This window comes from Diplotaxodon limnothrissa, linkage group LG11, assembly GCF_057381915.1.
Source record: "Diplotaxodon limnothrissa isolate DT_005_m linkage group LG11, D_limnothrissa_male_GT1.1, whole genome shotgun sequence".
Lineage (NCBI taxonomy): Eukaryota > Metazoa > Chordata > Actinopteri > Cichliformes > Cichlidae > Diplotaxodon > Diplotaxodon limnothrissa.
Genome location: NC_140606.1, coordinates 514,388 through 539,969, shown reverse-complemented (window position 1 = coordinate 539,969; position 25,582 = coordinate 514,388). Strand labels below are relative to the sequence as shown.

Genomic DNA, 25,582 nt, shown 5'->3' with positions numbered 1-25,582 from the left:
AGTGCTGCCATCTTCTGTTTCAGTGCGTTATTACACTCTTAAATCCTGCTACTTATTCCTGCGTCTTTTGGGATCTTACAAAGCTTCAAACGACGCGTCGACTATTAAATCAGTCGTCGACGATTTTGATAGTCGACTAATCGTGGCAGCCCTAGTATGTAGTGTCATAAATTTGCATCCATTCAGTTGATGATGTAGCAAATGTATAAAATTACTTACACTGCTGGGATTACAGCTGACAGGACACAAATTAGAAAACAGTCTATTTGTTTTAGAAACAAGTCCTAATAAAAGTCCTTAAAAAGTCGAAATAACACTGAAATCATTGAGAGAAAAACGTTGTGACAAAAGTCACAATAAGATGTAGAGTTCAGGGTCACTAACCTGTTGGTAACCTTTTATGAGTGCCTCCTGCTCTTTTATTTCTTTATCAATCTGCTGGAACTTCTCATCTGCAGCAACATCTGCAGCCTCCACCCACCTCTTCTTCTGACTGGCTTCTTCTGCACTTCTCAGCTGTTGAGAGAAAAAAGTCTTACCCTGGCAGTACCCAAATAAGAATGGGCCATCCTACAGATTTCCCATATATATGGAATGAAACTAGTGACGTGTTTGTGCACCTTGCTTTGCAGTAGGTAATTCTGCTGTCTGAGTGAGCTGAGCTCCTCTGCTCCTGCCTTCATCATCTGCAGCTCCCTCTCCTTCTGTGCCAGCTGCGTCCTCAGCTCCTCCAGCACGGAGCTGTCGTGGCCAGTCTGAAAGGCAACAAACCAAAGTCACGTCTCTCTTTCAGCAAGAATCAGTGTGCACAGGAGCTGCAGCATGTTTTTGCTTTTCTCCTATTGAACACACATTTTGGCAGTATGTTTGTGTTGTGACACTCTAAATGTAGTGTTAGGTAAAACAACACTGTCCTTGTAAAAGGTGAAAAACACTATGGATGAACGTGTGAAATCCTTTAAGCAGAGGCTGTGGCACTTTAGCTCTGCAGCTCAGTCACTCCCTGGATGGCTCTCAGTTTGCTAAAGTGATGTGCAAACAACAAAGGCTCTAACTTTACTCACATCTTTCCATTTTAAATATTTTATGTTTTAGCACCCAGAGCTGTACAAATGACCAGCTACTACGCATACTCAGGTTTTATCTAGGAGCTGTAAGCTTTAGGCTCTGCTTTGGTAACCAGCAGCAGATTTTAGGCACACAGACTTCATCCCACAAAGAGCTGGGCCTAACACTGTAAAACATGGCAAAAGGAGACCTCTGGAAGTTCAGCTCAATCTGAATGCCAGACACCAACACAGACATCGAACAGGCTGGAGAGAGGACACATCCCTTCCATCTCCAATACCCTAAATGTCAAAGGAGCTTGCAAAGAAAAGCGTCTGGACTTCTTTAAGTTGCTTGAAGACGTTTCACCTCTCATCCAAGAAGCTTCTTCAGTTCTAAGGTCAAATGGTGGAGAGTCCCAGATATAAACCTAGTGGGAGTTTCCCCCCACAGAGGGACAAAAGGACCCCCTGATGATCCTCTAATCGCCTGAGCCAAGGTGTGAAACTGGGTGTGGGTCCCAATCAGCCAGAGTTTCAGGTGAGTTCATTGTGAAACCTGGCCCCACCTTATCATGCGAATTCCTGAGGTCAGATGGCCCAGGATGTGAGTGGGCGTTAAGGCAGGGAAGGGAACTCAAAACTGGATTATAGATGGCAGAGAGTTGGTGTCGTAAACCCCGCCTCTGTTCAAAGATGGTCGCTCACAGTGGACATAGATGCTTCTTTCACTCCTCTTTCAAACCATCTGTCCTCTCTGTCCAAAATGTGAACATTGGCATCCTCGAAAGAGTGACCTTTACTACTGTAACTTGGCTTCAGATAAGTAATAGAAAATAAATGGATTCATGTTCGCTGTATGATGTTGTTCAAGAAAAGCAGAGGTCATGGTTACTGCTGACACGCTTAGTATTAGAAGTTGAGATGGAAGTAAGCATGAGGGTGTTTGGTAATCCAATGCCACGTTCTAGATGCAGCCGGAAATTTAAATTTCCAAGTTCCAGTCAGAATATCATCTGGAATGTTCCCTCAAATCAATTAACTAATATCCCAGAAATGAAAACTGCACTGACACTGTTGTGTATTCAAGACTCACTAAATAAGCAGTGCGCAGCACACAGACCAGGCTCTATCCATCAATGTGCTGCAGGAGTGTTTCTCAGCACAAAACAACAAAAGTGTTACGGCAGAGGTTCCCAAAGTGGGGGACGCAGAGCCATTGCAAGGGGAGTATGAATGAAAAACGTGTGGACCCTGCTGGCATAACGGACAGGTTTTTGACGGGGCTCCCACACAAATGCAAAGCAGAGGATGAAGCATCTCCAAATATGTTTCCAAACCAACTTCCTTCCAAGTCAAAGAACAGATGATCATATCTTGCCTTTGGCTTCACCTGCACAAGTGCAAAGGTAGGTCTCCCTGCAGGATTAGTTTCCCCTGCGTCAGGAGCAGCGCTGGGCTGTTTAAATCACGGACACGGACGAATGTATTGACAGCAATGCTGAATATTATTACACAGGAAAAAACAACTACACAAAATAGACCATGACACCTTTCTAAATGGAGGGACAGTAACTGTGTGTAAGTGTGAACACAGGAACCACTGTGTTATGGTGTAATGTTAATGATGCATTAATGAATCTACTTTGCTAAGATACAAAACAAGCCCTGTTTCCCTCTTTTCCAGCTTCATCACTGGAATGTGAGTGATGAAGTAAGTGAAGTCACTGCAGAGTTCAAACAAGATTAACCAAACACAGCACAACAGCTGTCGTAATCTTCCTGAAGTTATACAGGTTATTACCAACCACACAGAGTAAAAAGAACAATGTGAAAAGATGCTGGTGGTCAGGAAAACCTGCACACACAGTATTTCCTTACACGGATCTGTGGAAGATGTTGCTCCAGCCTGGTTTCTCTGACTTCCTGTGCAGAATCCTGGTGTTTGGTATCATCTATTTGCTGCTGGAGGACAGCCACTAAGGACTGAACAGATGCCACTAGTTCATTCCTCACTGTTACTCCTGGTTCTACCAGTGAAAACACACAGAAAGGGATTCAAAGAAGTGCTAACAAGTCAAGACATTACAAGGTAAACTGACAGAATTGATGCTGGTTGATAAGAAATGAAGTTAAGCAGTTATCCAATGATCGATCAATGAGTTTCTAACAGTGTGGAAAGCACACGATTCTTTCCTACATTATTTAAGCCTCTGATGACTTGATGTGTGCAGTTAATAACCTGTGCAGTCCCAGCAGTCTTCATGGTTCGCTCTGTGTGGACACTGTGAGGAAACAGCAGACCGGGTTTTGGCTGGTGTAGCAGAACCTCTACTTATCCCCGATGACCTTGAAGTCACCGCCGTTCTCCCATCCAGGCGCTTGCCTCTTACAGGAGCTGGAGTGGCTTGTCTCATTGAAGAGGTACAGGAAGGAGAAGTAAGGGAGCCACGGGAGGCCTGAGAAAAACGTATAATGCAAAGTGTGAATGTAATCTCTTTTCTACAGTAGTGCCTTTTATATAGTTTGCTCACCGGGTGTTTCTTAGTTTTGCCAGTGTGAGATGATGTGAGAGAAGAGCTTTTGGTATGATCCTGCATCAGCTTGTCTACTTCTGCTCTGATGCTGCAAATCAGATCCTTGTTGGGGGGGTGAGCAGCACTGATTGGGTGGCTTGTCGACTCCTCGGCCCCATTTATTGCTGCAGCTGCAGGGTGCTGTGCCTCATCCGGGAATGCCCTTTCCAGTCCCCTGGAAGTCTTTTCTTGGTTGGGCTCCACAACACTGCAAAGTGACAACCACAGTAAAAAAGAAACAAAATATTTTGTGTATTGTAACTTTACAGTTACTACTGTAACTATTTTTTCAGAAGAGTGGCAGTGATGTCACGATGGTGAGTTCTTCTAAATACAGACAGACGGTGGATAATACATTTTTTCTCTCATATTCATCTACATAAATGAGTACACATTAGTGCCAAGCAGAAGACGGTGGACGGACGGACGGGTGGACAGGCTTCAGCATGAGTCGTCACATCTGCCCGAGTTTCATTGATAGGTAACACATTTAGCTCACCTGTCACATTTGCCTTTGCTGTGTAAACTACATACTTTTATTTTCTTGGAGGGTGCAGATGGTTTCCTAATTATTACAATCCATTTCATAATCATTGACACTCTGAGTCCAGACCTTTTACCAACTGAAAACATTTGATTCATCATGAAAAATAAAGAAGAGTCAGGAATGATGAGCAGCTGGACAAGAATGGGACAACAATGCTCTCCAACATGTCCAGCAGCTGGTTTCCTACTTCCAGATGTTTCAGGACTGTTGTAAGAAGAGGGGCTGGTACACATGGCCCAGTGTTTTTGAGATGTGCTGCTATCATTAAATACAACAGATTTTTTTTTTTATTGTACATTTTATAAATATCGGATATATTTTCTTTGTTTTGCTGGGAACAAATAGGGGCTTCAACATATTTGCAAATCAATGCAAAGCGCTTTAATTAACATTCTGCACAGCCTCCCTGAATTTTAGAACTGATGATCACAGAAGTGATCCCTGTGTGTTGGCCCTGCGACAGACTGGCGACCTGTCCAGGGTGGACCCCGCCTCTCGCCCTATGACAGCTGGGATAGGCTCCAGCGCCCCCCGCGACCCTGAAAAGGAGAAGCGGAAGCGAATGGATGGATGGATGATCACAGAAGTTGTCATGCTCTCCATAACGATCGATGCTTTCATTACTGTTTGTTTCACTGTTTTTGTTTGCGAGTTTATTCTTTGCTTCACTTCTTGTTTTATTGCTAGCAGAGTTCCTCCAGTTGATCATCCCAACCCACGGATGAACTGCTGTCCACGGCATACCAAGAACTCTTGTTTATAATAATAATAATAATAATAATAATGGATTACATTTATATAGCACTTTTCGAGACCCTCAAAGCACTTTACAATGCCACTATTCATTCACTCTCACATTCACACACTGGTGGAGGCAGCTACAGTTGTAGCCACAGCTGCCCTGGGGCAGACTGACAGAGGCGAGGCTGCCAGATCGCGCTACCAACACCAGTAGGCGGTAGGGTAAAGTGTCTTGCCCAAGGACACAACGACCGAGACTGTCCGAGCCGGGGCTCGAACCAGCAACCCTCCGATTACAAGACAAAATGCCAACTCTTGAGCCGCGATCGCTCCTTAACATAGTTAAGACAGATTGTGACGTCAGATTTAAGCTTGTCTGTTGGCTGACGTTTGAATATTTACAGTGAGTCCCTTCAAATGTTACTTGAACACTGTATTTGTGCCACAAACACTGAGATACTGATGAACTGGGAGGAAAACAAGCTGGCAGCTTGCTGAGAATCCATCGACTGCGTAGTCCTGACCTGACAGGCTGGAGGGTGAAGCCTCTAATTTGAGCTGCCTCTGGTCGGAGGAGCCTCATCAGCTCTTCTGCAGTGGGCAGCTCTAAATACACACAAAGACAAAAGAATTTCTTAGCATCCTTTACGATCCTGCCCATCACAAATACTTTTGCACAAGTAGGATGCATCTTATTTATAGGGCTAACACACATGAAGTGACATGATGTGACACAGAAGTGGAGCCCAGGTGTGACAAATGTGAAATGAAGACCTTTCTCTGTGGACAAAGAAAATAATCAAAAAATTTTGATGCTTTTTCCAAAACTGTCAAATGACATTGAGGGTTCATCCCTGATCTCATTTGTAGTGTCAGAAAGAGCCGTTAGGGTACGCTCACTGAGCAACCACAGACCTGGGGTTTATACACTGTATACTCAGACCGACAAAGACTTAAAGTAGAATAATTTCTGACCTGACTCACTGGTAGAAACAGGCTGCAGAGACTGTTGGGCACGTTGAGGAGGAGAGGAAGGAGACAGAGGTCTGTTGATGCTCCATCTCACTTCCAAAGATGAGGTATGATGACCATGATCATCTGAATCCTCCACAGCATGGACCTGCCTGTAGGCCTCCTGAAGAGCCTCCAACTCTGAGGCCCCACTTTGCACGTAAGACTGACCTGTAGAGGAAATGAATGAAGTTTATCCAGAAAGCAAAGTTAAAACTTGAATGATGTTTTAGGGAAGCTTCAGTCACGTTTAAAGACCTTCCTGAAAAAGCTCGTTTCACGTGTTTACATGCTTGTTTACATCCTGACCACATATGTATTGTTTACAATTTTGTCTTATAATCTGGTTTTCATTATGCATATTTACATATTATTTTACCTAATGAGGCTAAAGTTATTAAAATGTTTTCTGTAAAAGTCAATATATAATTCATTCATTGCATAGACTGAAAATGTCACATGTGAATCACAGTGTGTGAGATGTGGATTAGACACTTTATAACCTCAAATTGGGATTAAAGTAATCTCTGTCAAAGATCAGGGACTGTGGCTGATCTCCTTAGAAGTAGTAAAATCACACAGACACTAAAGAGAAAACTGCATCAGGAAAGAGAAGCCCAGAGAAAGGGCCACATCTTAAAGGAATACCAGAGCTGAAGACCATCTATCATCCTGACACTATATTTCTGATCATGGTGGAACTCACAGTACACTGGGAGGAGCGGATTGAGGAGGCCAATGAAAGGAAAGTACCAGGAACTAGTGCAGGAGTGCAGGGGAAGGGGCTGGAAGACTTTCTATGAGCCCATAGAAGTGGGATGTAGGGGCTTTGCAGGACGATCTCTCTGCAAAGTCCTAGGCCGGCTGGGCGTGGCTGGGGCAGCCAAGAAGAGGGCCGTCCAGGCTGTGAGCGAAGCAGCAGAGAAAGGCACAAGGTGGCTGTGGATTAAGAGGGCTGATCCGTGGGTAGCTACTGGTACGCAAGTCGGGGCCTGATCACCCCCGGCTGGGTCGCCTGGGTGAGGGTGTGTGATGTTGTGAGACCCGAAACACCTGATGACCCCAGGATACATCACTGAAGATGCGTACCAGTGCATCCAGGAGATGTGTCTTGTATAAGAAAATAATTTATAGAGTGAGGAGGAACTGGAGCGAAAAAAGAAGCAGCAGCACTCCTGACACAATTTGTATGTTGTATGGTCGTTACCCTTCAAGCTCAGTTTGTCAGCCACGGAACTGGGAGCGTGATGGTCCTACAAGCACTACCACTCACACTGTTTAGGGGTCCATGCCCCGAGTGCCCCAAACACCTCGTGAACCACTATTGGCTTCACCCTCCACACAAGCTCCTCTCACAGCCCTTGGGTTGTGTCGAGCTTTTTGTGTTACGTCCTCCTGATGTTGCTTCTACCTGGTATAACATTTATCACTATGGCCGTCTTCTTCTTCTACGCCTGGTCATCACCAGTCTGTGAGAGCGTTCAACCATAGAACTGGGACTGAACTGCACTTGTGGTGTGGTAGACCCCAGCCTCTATCGAGCTTGTGCCTTTGGTGCCATTGGTAGGATTTTTCAATATCAGGTATTTCTATCTGCTGGTGGTGCATGTTGTGCAGAGGTTTGTCTTTCCATGATGTTTCCGTTCTCTGTGTTTCTGTTGCCTCAACAGAACCATGTACTCACTAGGCACACTATCAGCTGTGGCCATGTTCCTGGTGTACTCATGGATCTTAGCCGTTTCATTCTGAATAGTGGTTCTGACTTTCACTGGTTCTTAGCCTCCTTCCTTTCGCTATGTATCGTCTCAGGGTGCTGGACTTGGGCTGAAAGCCTCCATGCACAGAACATGGCCCCCTGCTAAGTCCAGTATCTAATTTAAAATCCTTCTCATCACATAAAACATCTTACGTACAGTATTTCCCCACAGAACAGTGTAATTTAAGTTCTACGCCTCCCAGAAACTACACAGAAAGGCATAAAGTCAAACATGACTTTCAAAAACACCAGCTGACCTTTGAAAGGCCCTGTAGGGGGAAAACTATTTTCCCCACGAAAAGCGACACCACTTCCGGTTTCCCCAGGTAATGGCGGACTTGAAAGTTCGCACTGACAATTTGATGATGTTAATTGCAACGTAGGAAGTGCTATGAACAGCTGATCAAGGTGTGTTTCTGGATTATGTTACTGTTGTTGCGAGCACGTTTTACTTGATTTTTGCAAAGGAAACCCTGACCTGGGACAAGTTGAATGCATGCTGTGTAAGTACAACTCCTGTGGTTTCATACGCAAAAAAATGATTGCACTAGCTTATTTGTGTCATTGCGGGGCAAGCCGTGTGTAAATTATTAAAGGACCCTTTATGCAGGCAGCTCAGATGCAAGTGAGTTTATTCATCAAATGTTGATACAAACAGAGATGGCGAGGGTGAGCATGAAACTAAGAAAAAACCTAAACTGGAAAAACTAACAAAAACAAACCAGAAACAGAGATGCAGGGAGACATGGAGAGACAACCTGAGACGACGGAGGGAGAGACGCAGACCAGAAAACACCAAATAACGCAGACAAACCAGCAACGCACACGAGAAAACACAGGGTTTAAATACACACAGGGCAATCAGGGAATGGGAAACAGGAGGGAGACACGGCTGGGAGTGATTGGACATAACGAGACAAGGGGAAGCGAAACTAGAAACACTAACGAGAGACGCAGACCTGCAAAATAAAACAGGAACTCACACATGCAAAGACACAAACTAAGGAACACGGACTTTACACAGAGGAAACACCGACAGAAATGACTAAACATTAAACTGAGGAAGAACAGAACCAAAATATATCACAACAATAGAAAACACAAAACGCTGGGTCAAAGACCCAGGATCATGACAATTCTACCAGGATTTTAAAATAGTTACACAAATGGGAGCGTGTACGCTCCCATGGGCTTAAAGGGTTAAAGTACTTGCTCATACGGGGTCATCTGATTGGTGGAATTTTCTCTGGATCATTGTAGAGTCTTTACCTTACAATATAAAGCACCTTGAGCCAATTGTTGTTGTGATTTGGCGCTGTATAAATGAAACTGAATTAGCCAGCTGGTTGCAGTGATGGTCACAGTAGGGATTGTGCATAATGCTGCACTCTTATCCTCTAGCAGACTTTCACAGGGTACGTGACACGGGTCTTGGTAAATAGCCATGTAGAGTCTAAATTTTCTTTGCCATGATCTTCTCTTTCAGGTCAGCTGCTCTGGCATTCAATGTCAGTAGTCTCTATCGTCTCCTGTGGCCAGCGTATTATTCTAGTGGGGGATCTGATAATTGGTGCATGCATTGATGGCTGTGATCTTATTCCTACCGTTCAAATGGCTTCTCAGCAGCTGTCTCGCCTTCTGGAAATATCTGGCTGTGGCTACCCTTTCTACATCTTCATCATGGTTCCTGTTGGCCTGTGGGTAACCCAAGTACTTGTAGCTGTCCTGTGCATCTCCTATTCTGCCTTTTTACAGCTCAACCCATTCAGCCTGGACCATCTTCACTTTCTTTGCAACCATTCAGCCACCCTTATCCAGTCACAAGAACGTCCAGATATCCTTGCGGCAGATCCTGGTGAGATGGATCAGTAAAGTAATGTCTCACTAACTCTTGGGATATAGCTCGATGTCATCCATGTACAGCAAAAGGCCGATGGTATTTGCTCTTAATGACGAGCTGACTTAGGCGAGTGAAGCCTATGCAGAACAGCAGTGGGGACAGTGCATTACTGTGTGATTGCCTTGTAGATGGTGTCCAGTGTCATTTTCCACAGTCCCACTGAATTTCTGATGAATACAATTAGGGCACTATTAGAGCACCTTGTACAGTGCCAAGCACTCCAATATACTCAATCCAGCTTCATCTGTTGGCCTGAGCTACAGCCACCCACATGATCTCACCTTCAGCTCTAGGTGTGTCTGGCTTGTGCTATTGTTCCCTTGTAGCTGAGATTCCCCCATAGATGAATCTTTGGAGAAACAGGCTATTTATTCTTTTTGCCTCTCTTCATCCTAGTGGCCAACGTTGTGACCCTTATTCTGGATCCGGTCTTTTATCAGTTCCCAGAGTCAGAACCAGACACGGAGAAGCTGCATTCAGCTTTTATGCTCCTTATATCTGAAACAAACTCCCAGAAAGCCTCAGATCAGCTGAAACACTCAGTTTATTTAAATCCAGGTTGAAGACTCACCTGTTCTCAGCTGCATTTGAATAAAACACCAAATCCATTATCTACTGTTTTTTTTAAAATCAATTTTAAATCATGCTTTTTATTTGTTTTTGTTTTTTAATGTCTCTGTAAAGCACTTTGAAGCACCTTGTTGTTGAATTGTGCTATATAAATAAACTTGCCTTAGTTTGACAGTTTCTAGAACTCAGTTATTGAGATCTTGTCCCTCTTTTTCATCCAGCAGCTGTCTCTCAGAGTCCTTCTGTACCTCTGTTAACTAACATGTTTCTAGGCTTCTCTGATTTACACTGAATTACACCACACGGTTCTACCATAGTTGGCTCTTTACATCCACACAGCTTACTACTGTTCCCACTGTACTGCAGCCTCTTGATTTCCAGCTAACAGGGGCTCCTTGATCAGTGTGTCTTATTTGCATTGTACTCATTCATAGAGCCCACATACACTGCATATAAATGCTCTCATTGTGCGTGTCTAAGATATTAGGTTTCAAATAAAACCACTTTAAAATACACATATCGATATTCTTCTCTGGAGTTGGTGTTGCCTCTGTTCAGAGACTCCACTGTGTTGTTCTTTCTCTCCTCTTCGCCTGCCTCATCCAGAGAATCATGAAAAGACACTGAAACAAACATTAAGTTGGAGTGACATATATTCTTCAATAACTAAATCCAAAACAAACAAAAGAAGAGGAAGCCTTTAAGGTTTGATGAAGACCTCAATCATATGTTTTGGAGAAAGTGTTGTTGTGTTTCAGACAGAGCTGAGAAGTAACAAAGTACTTGTACTTTGTTACTCTACAAACTTTATTCATTCTTCTTGCCTCCTCCACTTCCGTACCATTGATTCATTAATGTTGAATTATCTGGCAGCTGCTCTATTCTGGACCTGAAAACAGGGTTTGATCTTTGGTTTCACTCTGTAATACTGGGCTTATTTTTCTCTGAACGTTTGAACTTTGAGAGTTTAAACAGGAGAGAAAAGTGTGAAAATGTTCGTGCCTGTCTGAGAAAAGTGTAGAAAGTGTGTAGTGAGGGGTTTTACAGCCTTAAAACATCTATAATAACTGTAAAAAATAAAGCTGGCTACTTTGTGGATTTCACCTTTCACGGGTCATTTTTACAACGTAACTCCCGCGATAAACGAAGGACCGCTGTACTCTGAGAAATGGAAGTTAGCAAAGATGGCTCATGAAACATCTGCTGACATCTGTTAAAGTCAGCTGTGTGAATCCACAAAGATCAGCAGCTCTGCTGATCACAGCCTGTCCACAAAGAAAATCTCCTCAAGCTCACATTAGACCACAACTTAGACCACAAAAGTTTAGGGTTCTCCCACATGTTGAATCTAACTGTGGCGGGGGCGTGGTTTGCTGGCCTGTTGCAGAGGAGGGGTGACACAGTGAGCTCTCCGGGCGGCACGGAGGCGGGGAGGGAAAAGGTGTACGGGACTGTTAATGAGGGAGATGTGTCTTAAAAAAAAAAAAAAAAGGTAAATGGCCTGCATTTGTATAGCGCTTTAATTAGTCGCTAAGGACCCCAAAGCGCTTCACACTACATTCAGTCATTCACCCATTCACACACTGGTGATGGCAGCTACATTGTAGCCACAGCCACCCTGGGGCGCACTGACAGAGGCGAGGCTGCCAGACACAGGCGCCACCGGGCCCTCTGACCGCCACCAGTAGGCAAACATGGGGTTAGTATCTTGCCCAAGGATATTTGGCATGCAGCCTGGAGGCAGTCTGGGATCGAACCACCGACCTTCTGGTTAGTGGCTGACCTGCTCTGCCACCTGAGCTACAGCCACCCTTATGCGTCTTATGTGTGTCTGCAGTGAGAAGGAGCAGAAGATGCTGGGAGAGAGTCGGAGTGGCTGCGTCCGAGGCGGGTGCCAAAAACCGCAGATTATTTCTCAATAAACGACAGTCTAAGCCAGGGGTCGGCAACCCTGGGCACGCGTGCCACTGTTGGCACGACCATAGCTGGACTGGCCATCGGGCATACCGGGCATTTGCTCAGTGGCCGGCCCGATGATTTTTTATTTTTTTTGTAATGGTATAAACAATGAAAGGTGGTGGATTGGCCAGATGCTGGCAGATGTGTAAAAATAACTCAGTTGTTTGGTGGTGGCTATGGCGGGGCTTCCACAGATTCAGTGACATTAGCAAGTGGTAGAGGCCAGCAGGTGGAGGAGGGAGATCGGAGGCAGGAGGAGCAGAGACCCGAGGCGGCCGCCGGTCCGAGTGTGAACTGAACTTCAGGTAAGAAGTTATGACCTGCAGTCTATCTGGTCAGATATGAACCAAGTTTAGGTGGAGTTTATTTTCGTTATGCTGACTTTTTACAGTCAGTTACAATAACTCGTACTGCGTACTAGCTAGCATGACGCAGTTTCTATACAGCTGGGTGGGTGCTATGATGTTACTGATAGTGAACTTTATTTAATTCATAAGGTTAGTTAGTAGCTGCCAACCGTCCCTTGAAAATATGGAATCGTCCCGCATTCAGAGAAAATATTACGCGTTTCATGTTGAGCTGAAAAGGAGCAGTTTGTCCCGGACTTCAGCTGAAAAAGACACAAAGCTGGAGTTATTCTGTCGTAACGCTGCACAGCTGCCTCTTCTCCTCTCATTCTCTCACCCTGCCTCTCCTGTTGCTACTTCAATCATGAAACTGATCAATGATCAGCTGATCGTCTCTCGTTTGTTTATCATCCACTTTGTGCCAGAAAGAGGAAACCAGCAGATGTCGCGCTAAACAACAGCAGCACGTTTAAGCTTGATCAGCTGTTGTTAGAATTTATTTAATATTAATTTCTAGTATCAGCTGATGTTTGCTGGAGCCACAGCTGTAAAGCTGCTGGTCATGATGTCGGTTTGGATATGTGGTGAGAGGGAAACATGAGGATGAAACCAGGAGACGTCCTTACTGAATCATCAGAGCTGTGATGGAGAAACAGGTTTACCTTTTAGGTGACATGGATGAGTTGAAGTTATGAACTGTTTCTGAGAGACAAATAACACCAGGATCCTTTTCTAAGTAGCTGACAGCTGGTAACTGTGCAGGGGCGGGTCTAGCAAAGTGTTGCCAGGGGGGCAGGTAGGCATTAACAGGGAGAGGGGGGCACAAAGACATACTTTTATTTCTTATTCTCATTTTAAATGTCTCACTTTTATTAAATAATTATCTGAATCTTACAACCAAAGTCTTTATCTGATGTAAAATGTATAGAAATCACACATATACCAACAAGACTGTGCATCACTGTCACAACAGCGTTTGTTTTCATTCAAAGGCTTTATGGCTTTAATACCTGGGGGGCCGGTCTCTAGTCAAAATGTCCAGGCTGATGTTTTGTCCCAGTCCAGCCCTGGGCACGACACGCAGTGAGTTAATCTGAGAGGTGCATTAAAAAATAAATGGCTGGGCCAGCGGTGCTCATCGCAAATTAGCTCGCATAGACACATTAGTTGTGCTGCTTCTTAATGACGGTATCTTAGCTAACAACCCAACTACCAGATTCAACTTGTAATTGGCTAAAAATAAGTTAGCCTACCGGTGAGAGGGACATTGTTAGCTTTCCACATTCCGACACTTCAACAGCTTCAGCAGCTGTCCGCTCAGCATCAGCACCACGGAAATACACAGATACATCCGTAGACTCGAGACACAACGTGTTTTTGGGACTTTCAGGTGTTTGGACCAATGTTTTATTTTCTGAACAAACCAGAAATCTTTAATGAGCAGCTGGATTTGTCTCGCATTAACTGGCTGAGTTAATGCCAGTTAATGCAACATCGAAGCAGCTGGAATCCACAGCTGTGCGTGTTCATGGAGCTGCATGTTCACCTGCTGGACGTCACTACCTGACAGGTTTAACTGTCTTCAGAACATTGCAGAGGCCTTATTGACAGTAGCTTGCCATCACCAGTGTGTGAATGTGTGGATGACTGAATGTAGTGTAAAGCGCTTTGGGGCCCTTAGGGACTGAGTAAAGCGCTATACAAATGCAGGCCATTTACCATATTTGGCTCTACATGTCTGCGTGAGCAGGTTTTCTCACACATGAGTCCTCAGGTAGCCTCTGAATGCTGGACACTGGGAGACCTGTGTCTCTGAGTGGGAGACCAGAGATCACATTAACATGTGTGTCTCTGTATTAACAAACATGCCATATTGGCCCAGTTTATTTTTCTTATCATTGTTGTGAGGAGACCATAAACAGCATTTGTATTTTCTGTTGTACAGTTCATTTGCTGTTATGGATTAAAAGTGTTTTGTTTCTAAATAGCTGATAACTATTCGCTGACAGCTGCAAACATCTGTGAACAAATATAATCCTATAACGTTGTTCTATATAGTGAGTAACTGTTCATATAGAGCGTTATTACATTTATTGCTAATGCAGTCATACGGCACACTGACCTCTGAGGAAATGTTAGATGCACTCATCATCAGAAAGGTGTGTGTGGGTCCTGTGTTACACGAACTTTAAGCCCCGACTGCACTCGTTTTTCTATTTAGGTCTACCTGCACTGTAGTTCTCTAATTCTCTGCACGTGTCCTACATAACAGAGTCAAGCTGAGTACATTCATTACAACTAGAATTTAGATTCAAATAACATTTGTATTCTCATGTACTTTATTTTATTATCATATTAATAGAGCACAAGAGTCAGTTACTTTGTACTGTCTTACTCTGAGTACATTTCAGAGCCTGTAGTTTTTTACTTTACTTGAGTAAAGAAGTTGATTCAGTACATCAGGCTTTACTGGAGTATTTTTTAAACTATCTGTACTTCAGATTGAATCATTATGACGAGACTTGGAAGAAGAAGAACCATTTAGACCTCACAGGCTTAATGGGAACTAAAGGTCATCGCTTTAGGAACACTGCCGGTGACGACAGTAACACATCTCAGTGTGCTGGCCTCAGCACAATGTCATCTGTGTCTTACCTCTGGCAAGAACTGAAGCCGTCGTTGACGTCTGAAAAAGGACAAGAGTGTGACAGTGCCACAGTCACATGATATCCGTTCATTTGGAACAGTAAGTGATATATTACTAACATGAATTATACACAGCTGTTATTATATCCACTGGTTATCCTGAGGTCGCTGTTAAACAATCATACGGTTTCCCCCTGGACAAACGTCCAGTTGAACTCAGATCCAGTTTGTTTAGCTAATTTTTTCTTTTTACAGCATTTTTAACTTTGCAGATACATCAACAAAGTGTGTTCAGCGACACTGATTTACAGTGTTATACTGTATATACTATTGAACTGTATTCTGTGTGCTTTTCATTGGAAAATGAACTTTCTGATGAAGTTTCTAATATTTTTGACTTTAACAGGTACAGATTTGAGCACAAACCTCCTCCAGTGGAACCTTCACGTCCTCGTCATCTTCAAAATCCTCGCTGTAGTGTGGGGAGCCTGTGAAGGCTGAGAGAGGACAGACATGATTAAGACAAAGACAGAGACACAGCAGAGTTGGCCTAGATTTCATTATTCTTACCTGGACTGATCGTCCCTCTGGCCTTGCTGTGATCATCACCGCCCCCTCGCTCCACTGGTTCTTCTGCTTCTTCTACATTCCTGCAGGGAGGACATCCTTCTTATTACATTGAAATTACAACACTGAGCTCCACAGCAGCAGCTGTTGTAGAGACGCTGAAAGCACAGCTGTGCTTTACTACTGTCCAAAATTAACTCATGTGTCTTACTCAGAAGCCTCATTTAGGGGCCTTGGGGGTGGGCACGCTACATGGCGTCCAGAGGACGGTGTGTGTATTCAAGCTCACCTCCGTTTGTGTCCACTAATAGATCGTTACACGGAGAAACCCTTTGAATATAAGCATGCTCACGCACACAGGTGTGCACGGACACCTTTGCTGCTGCCTTTAAACATATTGATCGTTGTCAGTCCTGCGTGCTGCTCATTAAGTTTCAGTATTTATTATTTCCTGTTACTGACACTTATCCAGGCTGCTGCTGTGGTCTGCTACTTTGTTGTTCTCTTTTTACTTGTTTCTTCTTTTCTTCCAGCAGGTGATCCAGCTGATGTTTACTGTCTTTCCCTTTCCTATCCCCCGGTCATGTATGTTCCCATTGTAATAACTTAAAAGTTAAAAAAATAAAATAAAGATCAATCAAGTGGACCAGTATGGCAAAGCCGTAATGATCCACTCGGAAAAATAAACCCGTCGGGCATCTTTCTGGACCTTAGGCTGCTGCTGAACGGGGCAGGAGGGAAAAAAGCCTAATTTAACTGAAATGACCACAGAGGGGAGAAAAGTATCTACCATGAAATTCAGTAAGTAGTTATGCAGTATAGCGGTCATCAGCAACAGATACGGGTATTTAATTGATTTACTTGTAATTCCTTTACTAATTGAAACAGTTAAAACTGTATTAAGTGATAATATTTGCTGAGCTTTATCAGACTAATACGTAATGCTAACAACTTTATAAAGGTTTGTATTTTTGGACGGTGGATCCCCAAAGTGACTCAAAGACAGACTCTCTGCAGCTGTCCACAAAACATTTTCACATAACCAGAGATGGGCAGTGTAATCCGATTACTTTTTTCGAGTAATGAGTAAAGTAAGGGGTTACTATTGCAAAAAAGGTAATTAGATTACTGTTAGCGAAAAAAAACCCTAAACGTCTGATCAAGCACCAAATACGCTGCAGTGTGAAACTCACAGAGAAACTCGCGGATCCTTCCACTGACCGCTGTGACACAACTGCACCAGGGTAAACCTCCGCCTGCCCCACTCCTGATATACAGGTGAAAATAGAGCAACAGGACCGCTGAGTCTTTGACTTTATTTATTTTCTGCTGTGTTTTACTTGCATCTATTTGAAAGACTGAGTGTAAACACACAAATATTTTATTTTATGTGCTGGAATGTGTAGAAAATAGGTTTAAATGTTAAACTAATTTCTTCCAGTCAGAGAATGTTGCAGATAATTAAATTTTTGCTTGATGCATAAAGTTAAAAGATTAAAACTAATAAAACAAGTTTTAAAAAGAGACTTTTCCATTTGATTACATTTTGTATGATGGATTATGTAGAAAAAGTAGAATTGGGCTGAAAGATCTATTGTTTTTTTAGGGGATAAATCATGTTTTAAAAAGTAACTAAGTAACTAATTACTTTTAAAAAAGTAATCAGTAAAGTAGCGTGATTACTTTTTTCAAGTAACTTGACCAACACTGCACATAACTGACTTTAACTGATTTTCAAATGCTTGAATATTTAGTTTGAGAAACGATTTCCTTTTTCCTAAATGCAATGAAAACCTGTTGTGTTGATGGCTGCTGCTGCTGCTGCCACTCTGCACTCATGTACACAAACTGATTTAGATGTGAAACGTTCTGATGGTCTTCTGTTAAGCTTTTGTTCATGTTTGAATCTCACTGCAAGAAGGAAATGCAGCACAGGAACTTTCTCTGTGTTCGAACAGGTTTTAGTGACGGGTGAATGAACACAGTGCTCAATGGAAACACAAGAGCTAAATGTGGCAAAATGAAGAGAGGTGAAATAAAGGATCATTTACTAGTGCTGAGGGGATGTAACAGAAAGAAAGAAAGTGTACTTTATTGGTCCCCGTGGGGAAAATCCCTCTCTGCATTTAACCCATTCACTCAGTGAAGCAGTGGGCAGCCACTGGGCGCCCGGGGAGCAGTGTGTAGGGACGGTACCTTGCTCAGGGGTACCTCAGGGTAGTTGTTCAGGGGAATCTAACCCCCGACCTTCCGATCATGGGGCCACCACTCTACCTGCTGAGCTATCCCTGCCCTAACACATAGCTGCTGACATGCCTGTAGTTGTTTGCAGGGGTAGAACGTGTTGAGTCCAGCTCCCTGTTCAGCTTGGAGTAGTCTATAGTAGATGAAGCTCCTGCCTCCAGCTGGGCAAAGAACCTGGCCTTCTCCTCTTCCTCCTCCAGAGTGTCTAAACCCACCGCGCTCATGTACACAGCTGGCACCGTCGCCGAGCCTGCACACACATTTAAACACAGCACTTCTCCACAAGACTCCTTCATGTATAGTGCTTTATGTGGGTGGACAATAACGGTGGAGCTACTCAGTGCTACATGCTCAAAAAAATGTTTTGCACCATTGCCATCCTGGTTACATAATAAAAGATGAAAAATGCTTTTTGATCTGGATCTGGGAGAACTGGAGTGCTAGCACAGTTTCTCCAAGCATGAATTTGTGTAACACCTTCTTAGCTGTCAGTACATTTCTGCAGCCTCCCAAATAAACTGGTAGTCTCACAAATTTCACTGAACATCTGTTTCTGTTCTTCATCGCATATTTTTCTTCTCGGGCTTCTTTCCATTTGAGCCTATTATTGATTTTCTTTCTTTTATAAAAAGTTTCTAAGCAGAGTTTTCTGCATGCTCCTCTGTTGTTTGCTTTTTAAATACCTTCACATATCGCTCTCGCTGGTTCGTCTGTGTGTTCAAGGACTCACCCTCTGTGTCTTTGTTGTCTCTCAGGACGAGGTCTTCCTCCTTTGAGTGAATACCTTCTGCCTCCTCATCCTCCTCTTGAATAGACTCAGACTTCCTTAAAGAAATCTGAGATTCCAACCGTGCTGACAGAAATAAAAACATCTTGATCTAAACAAATTAGGAAAAGCAACATCGATCCACCACCTGGGACCCAACAACACATCAGACACAGTCACCATAATAGAAACGATATTATTGGCTGAACAAAAGGCCCACGCTGCCACCTAGTGTAGGCATCAGCTCACTGACTGTCTTCATCAGATCATTTCAATTTTTTCTGTTTAGCCTGTGTCAGGTTTTAGGTGCTGTTGAAACATTTCTCGCTGTCTCATGTTATAGAATGACACCAACATTAACATGTACAGTAAGGTCCTATCATCACTTGAATAACCCAATCAGGGTGGCTGGTATCCCTGAGCAACATGCTGAGGCCACGTTGGTCTCTGATGCAGCCGAGTATGAATGTGTGTGAATGTTAGACAGAAAGCACTAAAACAAGAAGGACGTGCTGGTGTGAATGGGTGAAGTGAAGACAACGTACAAAAAATAAATAGTTATTCGAGTGACTGTCAGACGTTTAGCTGGATGCAACCCAACACATTCAGAACGCACTGGAGCAGCTTAGAGCACATTTAAGTTCAATATTAGCTCTAGTCTGAAAGGTTCCTGTTTATAGTTTCTTATGTATAACATTTTATAGTAAACAGTATAAATGTGTTCTTAAGATGTATTTATTATTGTTGTTATTTTAGTTTGATGAGTGGCTGCTTGCTGGTTTCTACCAGAGACACAAATCCCCTTCGAGGCTTTCGTTTGTATTAAATATGAGTAAACAGTAAAACATGTTCCCAACTGCTAACAAATACATCCTTGTGGTTTATGCAATGATAAAAACATGCGATTAAAAGAAGCTGCAATTCCTGCATTAGATGCATAAAATAACTGCAATGAAAAAGTCAGAACAAAGTCAATTACTCAAAAAAATGCATTTAGAAGCCACAATAAACAGGGCTGGGTTTAAAAGTAGCTCTTTGAATATAAATGTATTTTGCTAGAAACGCCAGAATCTCAGGGTAGAAAACCGGCAGGCAGGTTTCATCCTTACAGAATCCACAGACATCCACATCACTCACACTCTCATAACACATACATGTAGGGCCTGCTACATGCTACATGGCATCCAGAGGACGGTCTGTGTATTCAGCCTCACCTCTGGCCGTGCTGGCACCTGCTGCTCTCTGGCAGCAGCACCATGCCCTCCCGTGTTTTAAATGCAAATGGTCTGTATTTATATAGCGCTTTACTCGTCCCTAAGAACCCCAAAGCGCTTTACATATCCAGTCATCCACCCATTCACACACACATTCACACACTGGTGATGGCAGCTACATTGTAGCCACAGCCACCCTGGGGCGCACTGACAGAGGCGAGGCTGCCGGACACTGGCGCCACCGGGCCCTCTGACCACCACCAGTAGGCAACGGGTGACGTGTCTTGCCCAAGGACACAACGACCGAGACTGTCAGAGCCGGGGCTTGAACCGGCAACCTTCCGATTACAAGACGAACTCCCAACTCTTGAGCCACGATCGCCCCACATGCACTTTAGAACAACACGCAGCAGCACTACACATGAGCAGGAGGAGGGAGGTTTGGGGTCTTCCCCATAAATTAGAAAACGCAGTTTTTGCGTTGCAGTGTGGAAAAGCTAAAGCCAAAACAGAGGCTTTCGAAAAATGATAACGCATTTTAGTCACATGATGCAGTCATGCGACCAATTCAACTAAGATGACGGACGGCATGGTGCAGCACTTGTTTAGTCTTTTCCCATTTTTCACAGCCCCGTTAAAGATTACTATCTGTTTGCACATGCTCCCCAAAGCTTTTCTTCAAAGAGGACCAAATGCTAATTTCGGCATATTTGTTTTGGTCTATATTCTCGCTCGCTTTTCAATTTTGTACTCTTGTGTTACTCGCAGCAACAACTCCACCTCATTGTTAGTCCATTTAAAAAACTCGGTGTTTTTCCTCGACATTTTGCCGCGACGTTTCAGAGAGTTGGAAAGTAAATAAACAGCAGACAGAAATGAGGCAGGTTGAATCGTCTCACGTTTCACGCATGAGCAGTACTGGAACGTAGGCGTTTTTAGTCGTTTCATTGTGGATGAAAAACTCGTCGGCTCCTGTGGACACGGAGCGTTTTTAGATGAAAACACCGTTTTCAAATTTATCCAGATTAGTGTAGACTAGGGCTGCCACGATTAGTCGACTAGTCACGATTACGTCGACTATCAAAACCGTCGACGACTGATTTAATAGTCGACGCGTCGTTTGAAGCTTTGTAAGATCCACTTCACTACTCAGGTTAAACATGATATATGAGTCACTTAGATAACTTAAAAATGTTATTTGTAATATGTAATGTTATCTTTTTTTTAGTATTTATTTGTTCCTGAGTAAATCGGTTTGGCTGAGATTAAAGTTATAGTTTTTACACAGCTGAATAAACCTCAAGCAGACAGCTGATTATCAGAAGTGTGAGATGCTGGAGAGTTTACTCCGGTGTCCTGTTATATTTTAGATAGAAAGGAGTTTATTAAACTTTACCAAAACAATCTGCAGATTTCATTAAAATGTAATAAACTATCATCTTGTCTTTATTGTTAGTGAGCACCTTACACACTTAAAGCTGTAAGCTAATGATAGTTATATCAGAGCAGATGCTGCTGGTGCAATAAGCTGTACTTTTACGTCCAATGGATGATGATCTGATTAGTCGACTATCAGAATAATCGTTTGTGGCAGCCCTGGTGTGGACGCAGCCTAATTCATGTTTTTATTTACAGATTTCTGCATCTAAGAAAAAAACCCACAAACAGAGAGAGAGGAGAGAATGATCTACAATAAAGCTAATGTCTCACATGTGCATGTGCTGGATGTTTTATCATTATTACCTGCTGCTGATCCTCCACCACTGAGTGCCTCATCTTGCCTCACTCTTGGTTTCTGGTTGCTTTTAGAGTGTGGCTGCTTGTCAGCAGCACCTAAATCCACAGAGTCATCTGAAACAGACTGACAAAGAGATGCTCTTAAGACAAAACTGTGGTTTCCTGTTTTTTATTGCTGATATAAAGGGACCACTGATCACGGTGACATTTTTGATATTACATACACAAAGAGCTCCCTCTGTTTGGCTGAGATACGAACACTTCTCAGTAAAATCACTCCTGATATTAGCCTTTCAGCACCAGCACAGTTCACATGCAGTCGGCGCTCTAAGGGGCGCTGACTGTAGGCTAATCTTTGCTTGTAAAGCTGGTCATTAATGTTTACAGGCAGTTCTAAATATAGCCCAAGAGGGGTACAGATGAAAAACCCACCACCCAAAATAATAAGTGACCATTTAGATTTTGATGATCAGAATCAGATGAATGAAAGACTTTATACGGGTAATTGATAGTGTGAGGATGATTTACAAACATCGGCACAGACGCATTAATGTTGCGTTACCTCTTTTAAGAACTGCTCAAACTGTGCATCCAGCTCTTCTTTGGTTAGTCTGCGAGACATAATCACGCTCACCTCATCCACCAGCAGGAAACTAGGAAAGAACAACACACAATAAAACATTTTTATGAACATTATGAGAAGCATCACCCTCACCTACTTAATGCTCAGTTACAAAGAGTCCATATGCCATTCACAGAATGCTATTTCTGTTTTGTTGCATCATTCAAATGAATGAGAATAGTGTATGAAATATGTGAGATAACTAGGGTTTTGGCCCGGGAAGGGCTTGAAACAATTCACCCTATGAATCATCCAAACACTAATGTTCTCATGTCCTTTCAAGATTTCAGGTTTTCATTTAACAGGAGCAGAAAGCCTGTTCAGAAGCACATCAGTGTAATTCACTGCAGGTCTGTTCACAACTACTAACGTGCACAAACCGCACGCAAGGCTGAGTGGACGTATGGATGTCACATGTTTTCATCACATCTGAAAAACACAGAACAGTTGTAACCGAACTGCCTGACCACAGCCAACTGTTCAAGGAGAATGCACTGCCCACAAGAACCCAACAAACCACTTAAGCATGTTCCTTTTAAAAATGTGTTCACAGGAGTCAAAACCATCCAAAGTCAGCGTCCTACCTCAACAAAATAAACTTTCCTATCCATCCAAATAAACTTCAAAGCACCTGTCAACCCATAGTAAGCACTTTGTGAAAGGCAATATCATTTCTGCTGGCTCATCTTGCTTTGACACTGTTTCACTGCATGAAATATCAAGATTGGAAGAATGCAGTGAAATGAAACATCGTTCAGTTGGTTGTATAAATTCTAAGTCGTTTCTTATAGAGACAACATTTATTTCTAAACGGTTTTAAACCAGAATTTTCAGACAAAATAGCATTTCTGTTACTATTTAGGGTGATTTTTTCTTCTTTGAAAAGTTACTGCATTGCCTATAGTGGAGACTGATAAGGAATACACCTACTAGAAAATATGACACACTGTACTGTTGGTATATTACGTGCAGAAAACAGATTAGAAAACATAATGTTCTGTCCAAACACCCCAAACTACCATTACTTTAATGAGTGAAACACTGTGGTGTGTTTTGCATCACATTTGAGAGAAACCGAGTCCCCACTTTGACTGTGAATGGATCTTTACTAGGTCCTCAAAAACACTTAATGATGACAAAGCAAAGTCTTCAACCATAGATGGAGTTTGCTCAGTTGTCATGGAGATATCTCTTACGGCCATTTCACACCTGAATTATCGCCATGGCAACTGAGCAAACCATGCTGCTAATGAAGACTGAACTGAGTAGTTTCTTGAGTTATGATTACCTTATTAAATAAAACAGATTTTTCATATTAACTTTGACAACATTTTCGATGTGAGGCTCAAAATGATCCAAATATAAAGTGAAAAGACTCACTCGCCTAGCAGGTCAATCTTTTCTTCACTGTAACACGAGTATAACGTCAAACCATCATTATGCTTATTAACAACACAAATAGTCAAATATTTGCGGCTTTCACACTTATTTGACTTGGCTCTGATTCATATTGTTTAATTACTACATATGTGTTTTGTCAGGTTTCATTAGGTATGTGTGTTTGTGAAGGGGTTTTTCTGTAAAGCAAATTTACCTGTGGGTATAAATAAAGTAATCTTAACCTGGGTTTCTACGAGCACCATCAAGTGTTTTTCGACAACAGATTCTAAAATACTCTCACGCATCTTTGAATCTGTAATTCTCATTCAACTTAATTATACCTAATAATGTCTACTTTTGTTAGTGTTTTGTAAAGAATCGTTTCAGCAAATGAGTTTAATACTTCACTCTTATTGCCTGTTCTTATTGTCCTTATCTAAACGTTATGCTGCTTTGTTGTTTATTAGTTGCCCCTTGGGGATAAATAAATTCTGATTCTGATACTTTGTGACTGGGTTTTATTTTGAAAATGAACTAACTTACTTCCGGTACTTTCGGGCGCCTTAAAGCCAACTGCAGCCGCAGTTTATCTTGTAACGCTAGCTGGCTAAAGAGAAGAGCTATTCCCCTACTGCATCTGCCGCATCTTGAGTAGCTTAGCTGTGTCGCTCCTGTATCAGCACAACTCACATAACACAATGGACTTACTCAGCTGAACACTTGTTGAAACGTCTCCTCTGTTTGTTGTCTTAAATTGCCTGACGCAACCCGATTGGCTGACCCGATGCGTCACAGACCAACGACTACAGAAATAAATTCACGACCTTTCAAAAACTGAAAGCAAAGCGTCTCTATCGCCCCCTGGTGTCGGGCGGCAGGGTGGCTGTTAAACTGGTCATACTAAAACAATAAAGCTAACCTCAGCCATTAGTAGTAACTCTCGTCTGGCTGATTTATTCTATTAGTTTTATTTTGATTAATAACCTGATTCTATAAGATGAGGCATTTGATTGGCAGCTGCTGTCACAGAGAAACATGCTTATGTCTGTTTGGAAAGCTTGCTGAAAGTCAGTCAGTGTGTCATTGTTTTACTAATACTTTTTTCACTAAGATGAGTCCATTTTCACATTTTGTATCTTAATTTCTTTGTGATGACTTAAGAGATGATGAATCCATTATCAATTTGCAAGTTCTAAATACATTTTACTGACCACTATATGATTACTGTGATATTTGTGTTATACAAATGTTACACTAACAAAAAACATTTGACAGTCAACACAAACAGTTATTATCTTCAGACTTTTTTCATATGTATTTACTAACATTTCCTGTAGTTAGAACTTGAGATCAAACCTCACCGTGCAGCTTTTTCTATCTTAATGGAAGTATGGTTTCAAGTTCAGGAGAAGTTTTTAACTGCAGTCTCAGTGGGCCAAAACTAGTGTCTCTGGATCCATATAATCTCTCTTTACAACTGCCTCACCGGCTCTGTTCCACACAACCTTGCACACACTCCCCCAGCTGTGTGACAGGGATACTAGCTGGAACAAGAACGCATACATGGTGCTCCATTTTGCTGACCATCATTCCAGTTTATCTGACAGACATTACCCATAATTTTGTGCACAGTAAGCACAATACACTCATACCATATAGCTTAGCTTGTAAAGTAACAGAGGAAGCATTAAATGAGCGTGCTTTCCTCCTGCCTGGGTGTTTGGTACGCAGGGGCCACTACTGAAAACAGGAAGCCTGTGCAGACGGTAATCAACACAATGCAAAAAATCACTGGCTGCCCTCTGCCTCACCTGGAGGCCATTGCCAGATCCTCCAGCCTCAGTAAAACCAGGGTAACCCCTTGCACCCCGTAACCCTTTTCTCACATACGAACTCTATACACAGACCTTTTGCACTGCTTCCAAGCACTTTACTCTCCATTGTGTGCCTTTC

The 25,582-nt window shown here is 42.7% G+C and overlaps 1 protein-coding gene across 1 annotated transcript in view; it reads right to left on the bottom strand.

The window, feature by feature from the left end:
* Positions 1-24,392, bottom strand: part of cep162 (centrosomal protein 162) — a 42,282-nt gene extending 17,890 nt beyond the window's left edge. Inside the window, exons 1-15 of the mRNA XM_085366076.1 lie at positions 24,338-24,392; positions 22,190-22,280; positions 21,634-21,751; positions 18,641-18,763; positions 17,983-18,160; positions 15,670-15,749; positions 15,526-15,596; positions 15,109-15,139; positions 5,886-6,092; positions 5,435-5,516; positions 3,581-3,830; positions 3,289-3,505; positions 2,928-3,076; positions 621-755; positions 385-516 (exon numbers count right to left, since the gene is read on the bottom strand). Of these exons, the coding sequence (XP_085222202.1) occupies positions 385-516; positions 621-755; positions 2,928-3,076; positions 3,289-3,505; positions 3,581-3,830; positions 5,435-5,516; positions 5,886-6,092; positions 15,109-15,139; positions 15,526-15,596; positions 15,670-15,749; positions 17,983-18,160; positions 18,641-18,763; positions 21,634-21,751; positions 22,190-22,249 (1,833 nt within the window). The 5' untranslated portion in view covers positions 22,250-22,280; positions 24,338-24,392. The remainder of the gene's footprint in view (positions 1-384; positions 517-620; positions 756-2,927; positions 3,077-3,288; positions 3,506-3,580; positions 3,831-5,434; positions 5,517-5,885; positions 6,093-15,108; positions 15,140-15,525; positions 15,597-15,669; positions 15,750-17,982; positions 18,161-18,640; positions 18,764-21,633; positions 21,752-22,189; positions 22,281-24,337) is intronic.
* Positions 24,393-25,582: the final 1,190 nt, after the last annotated feature.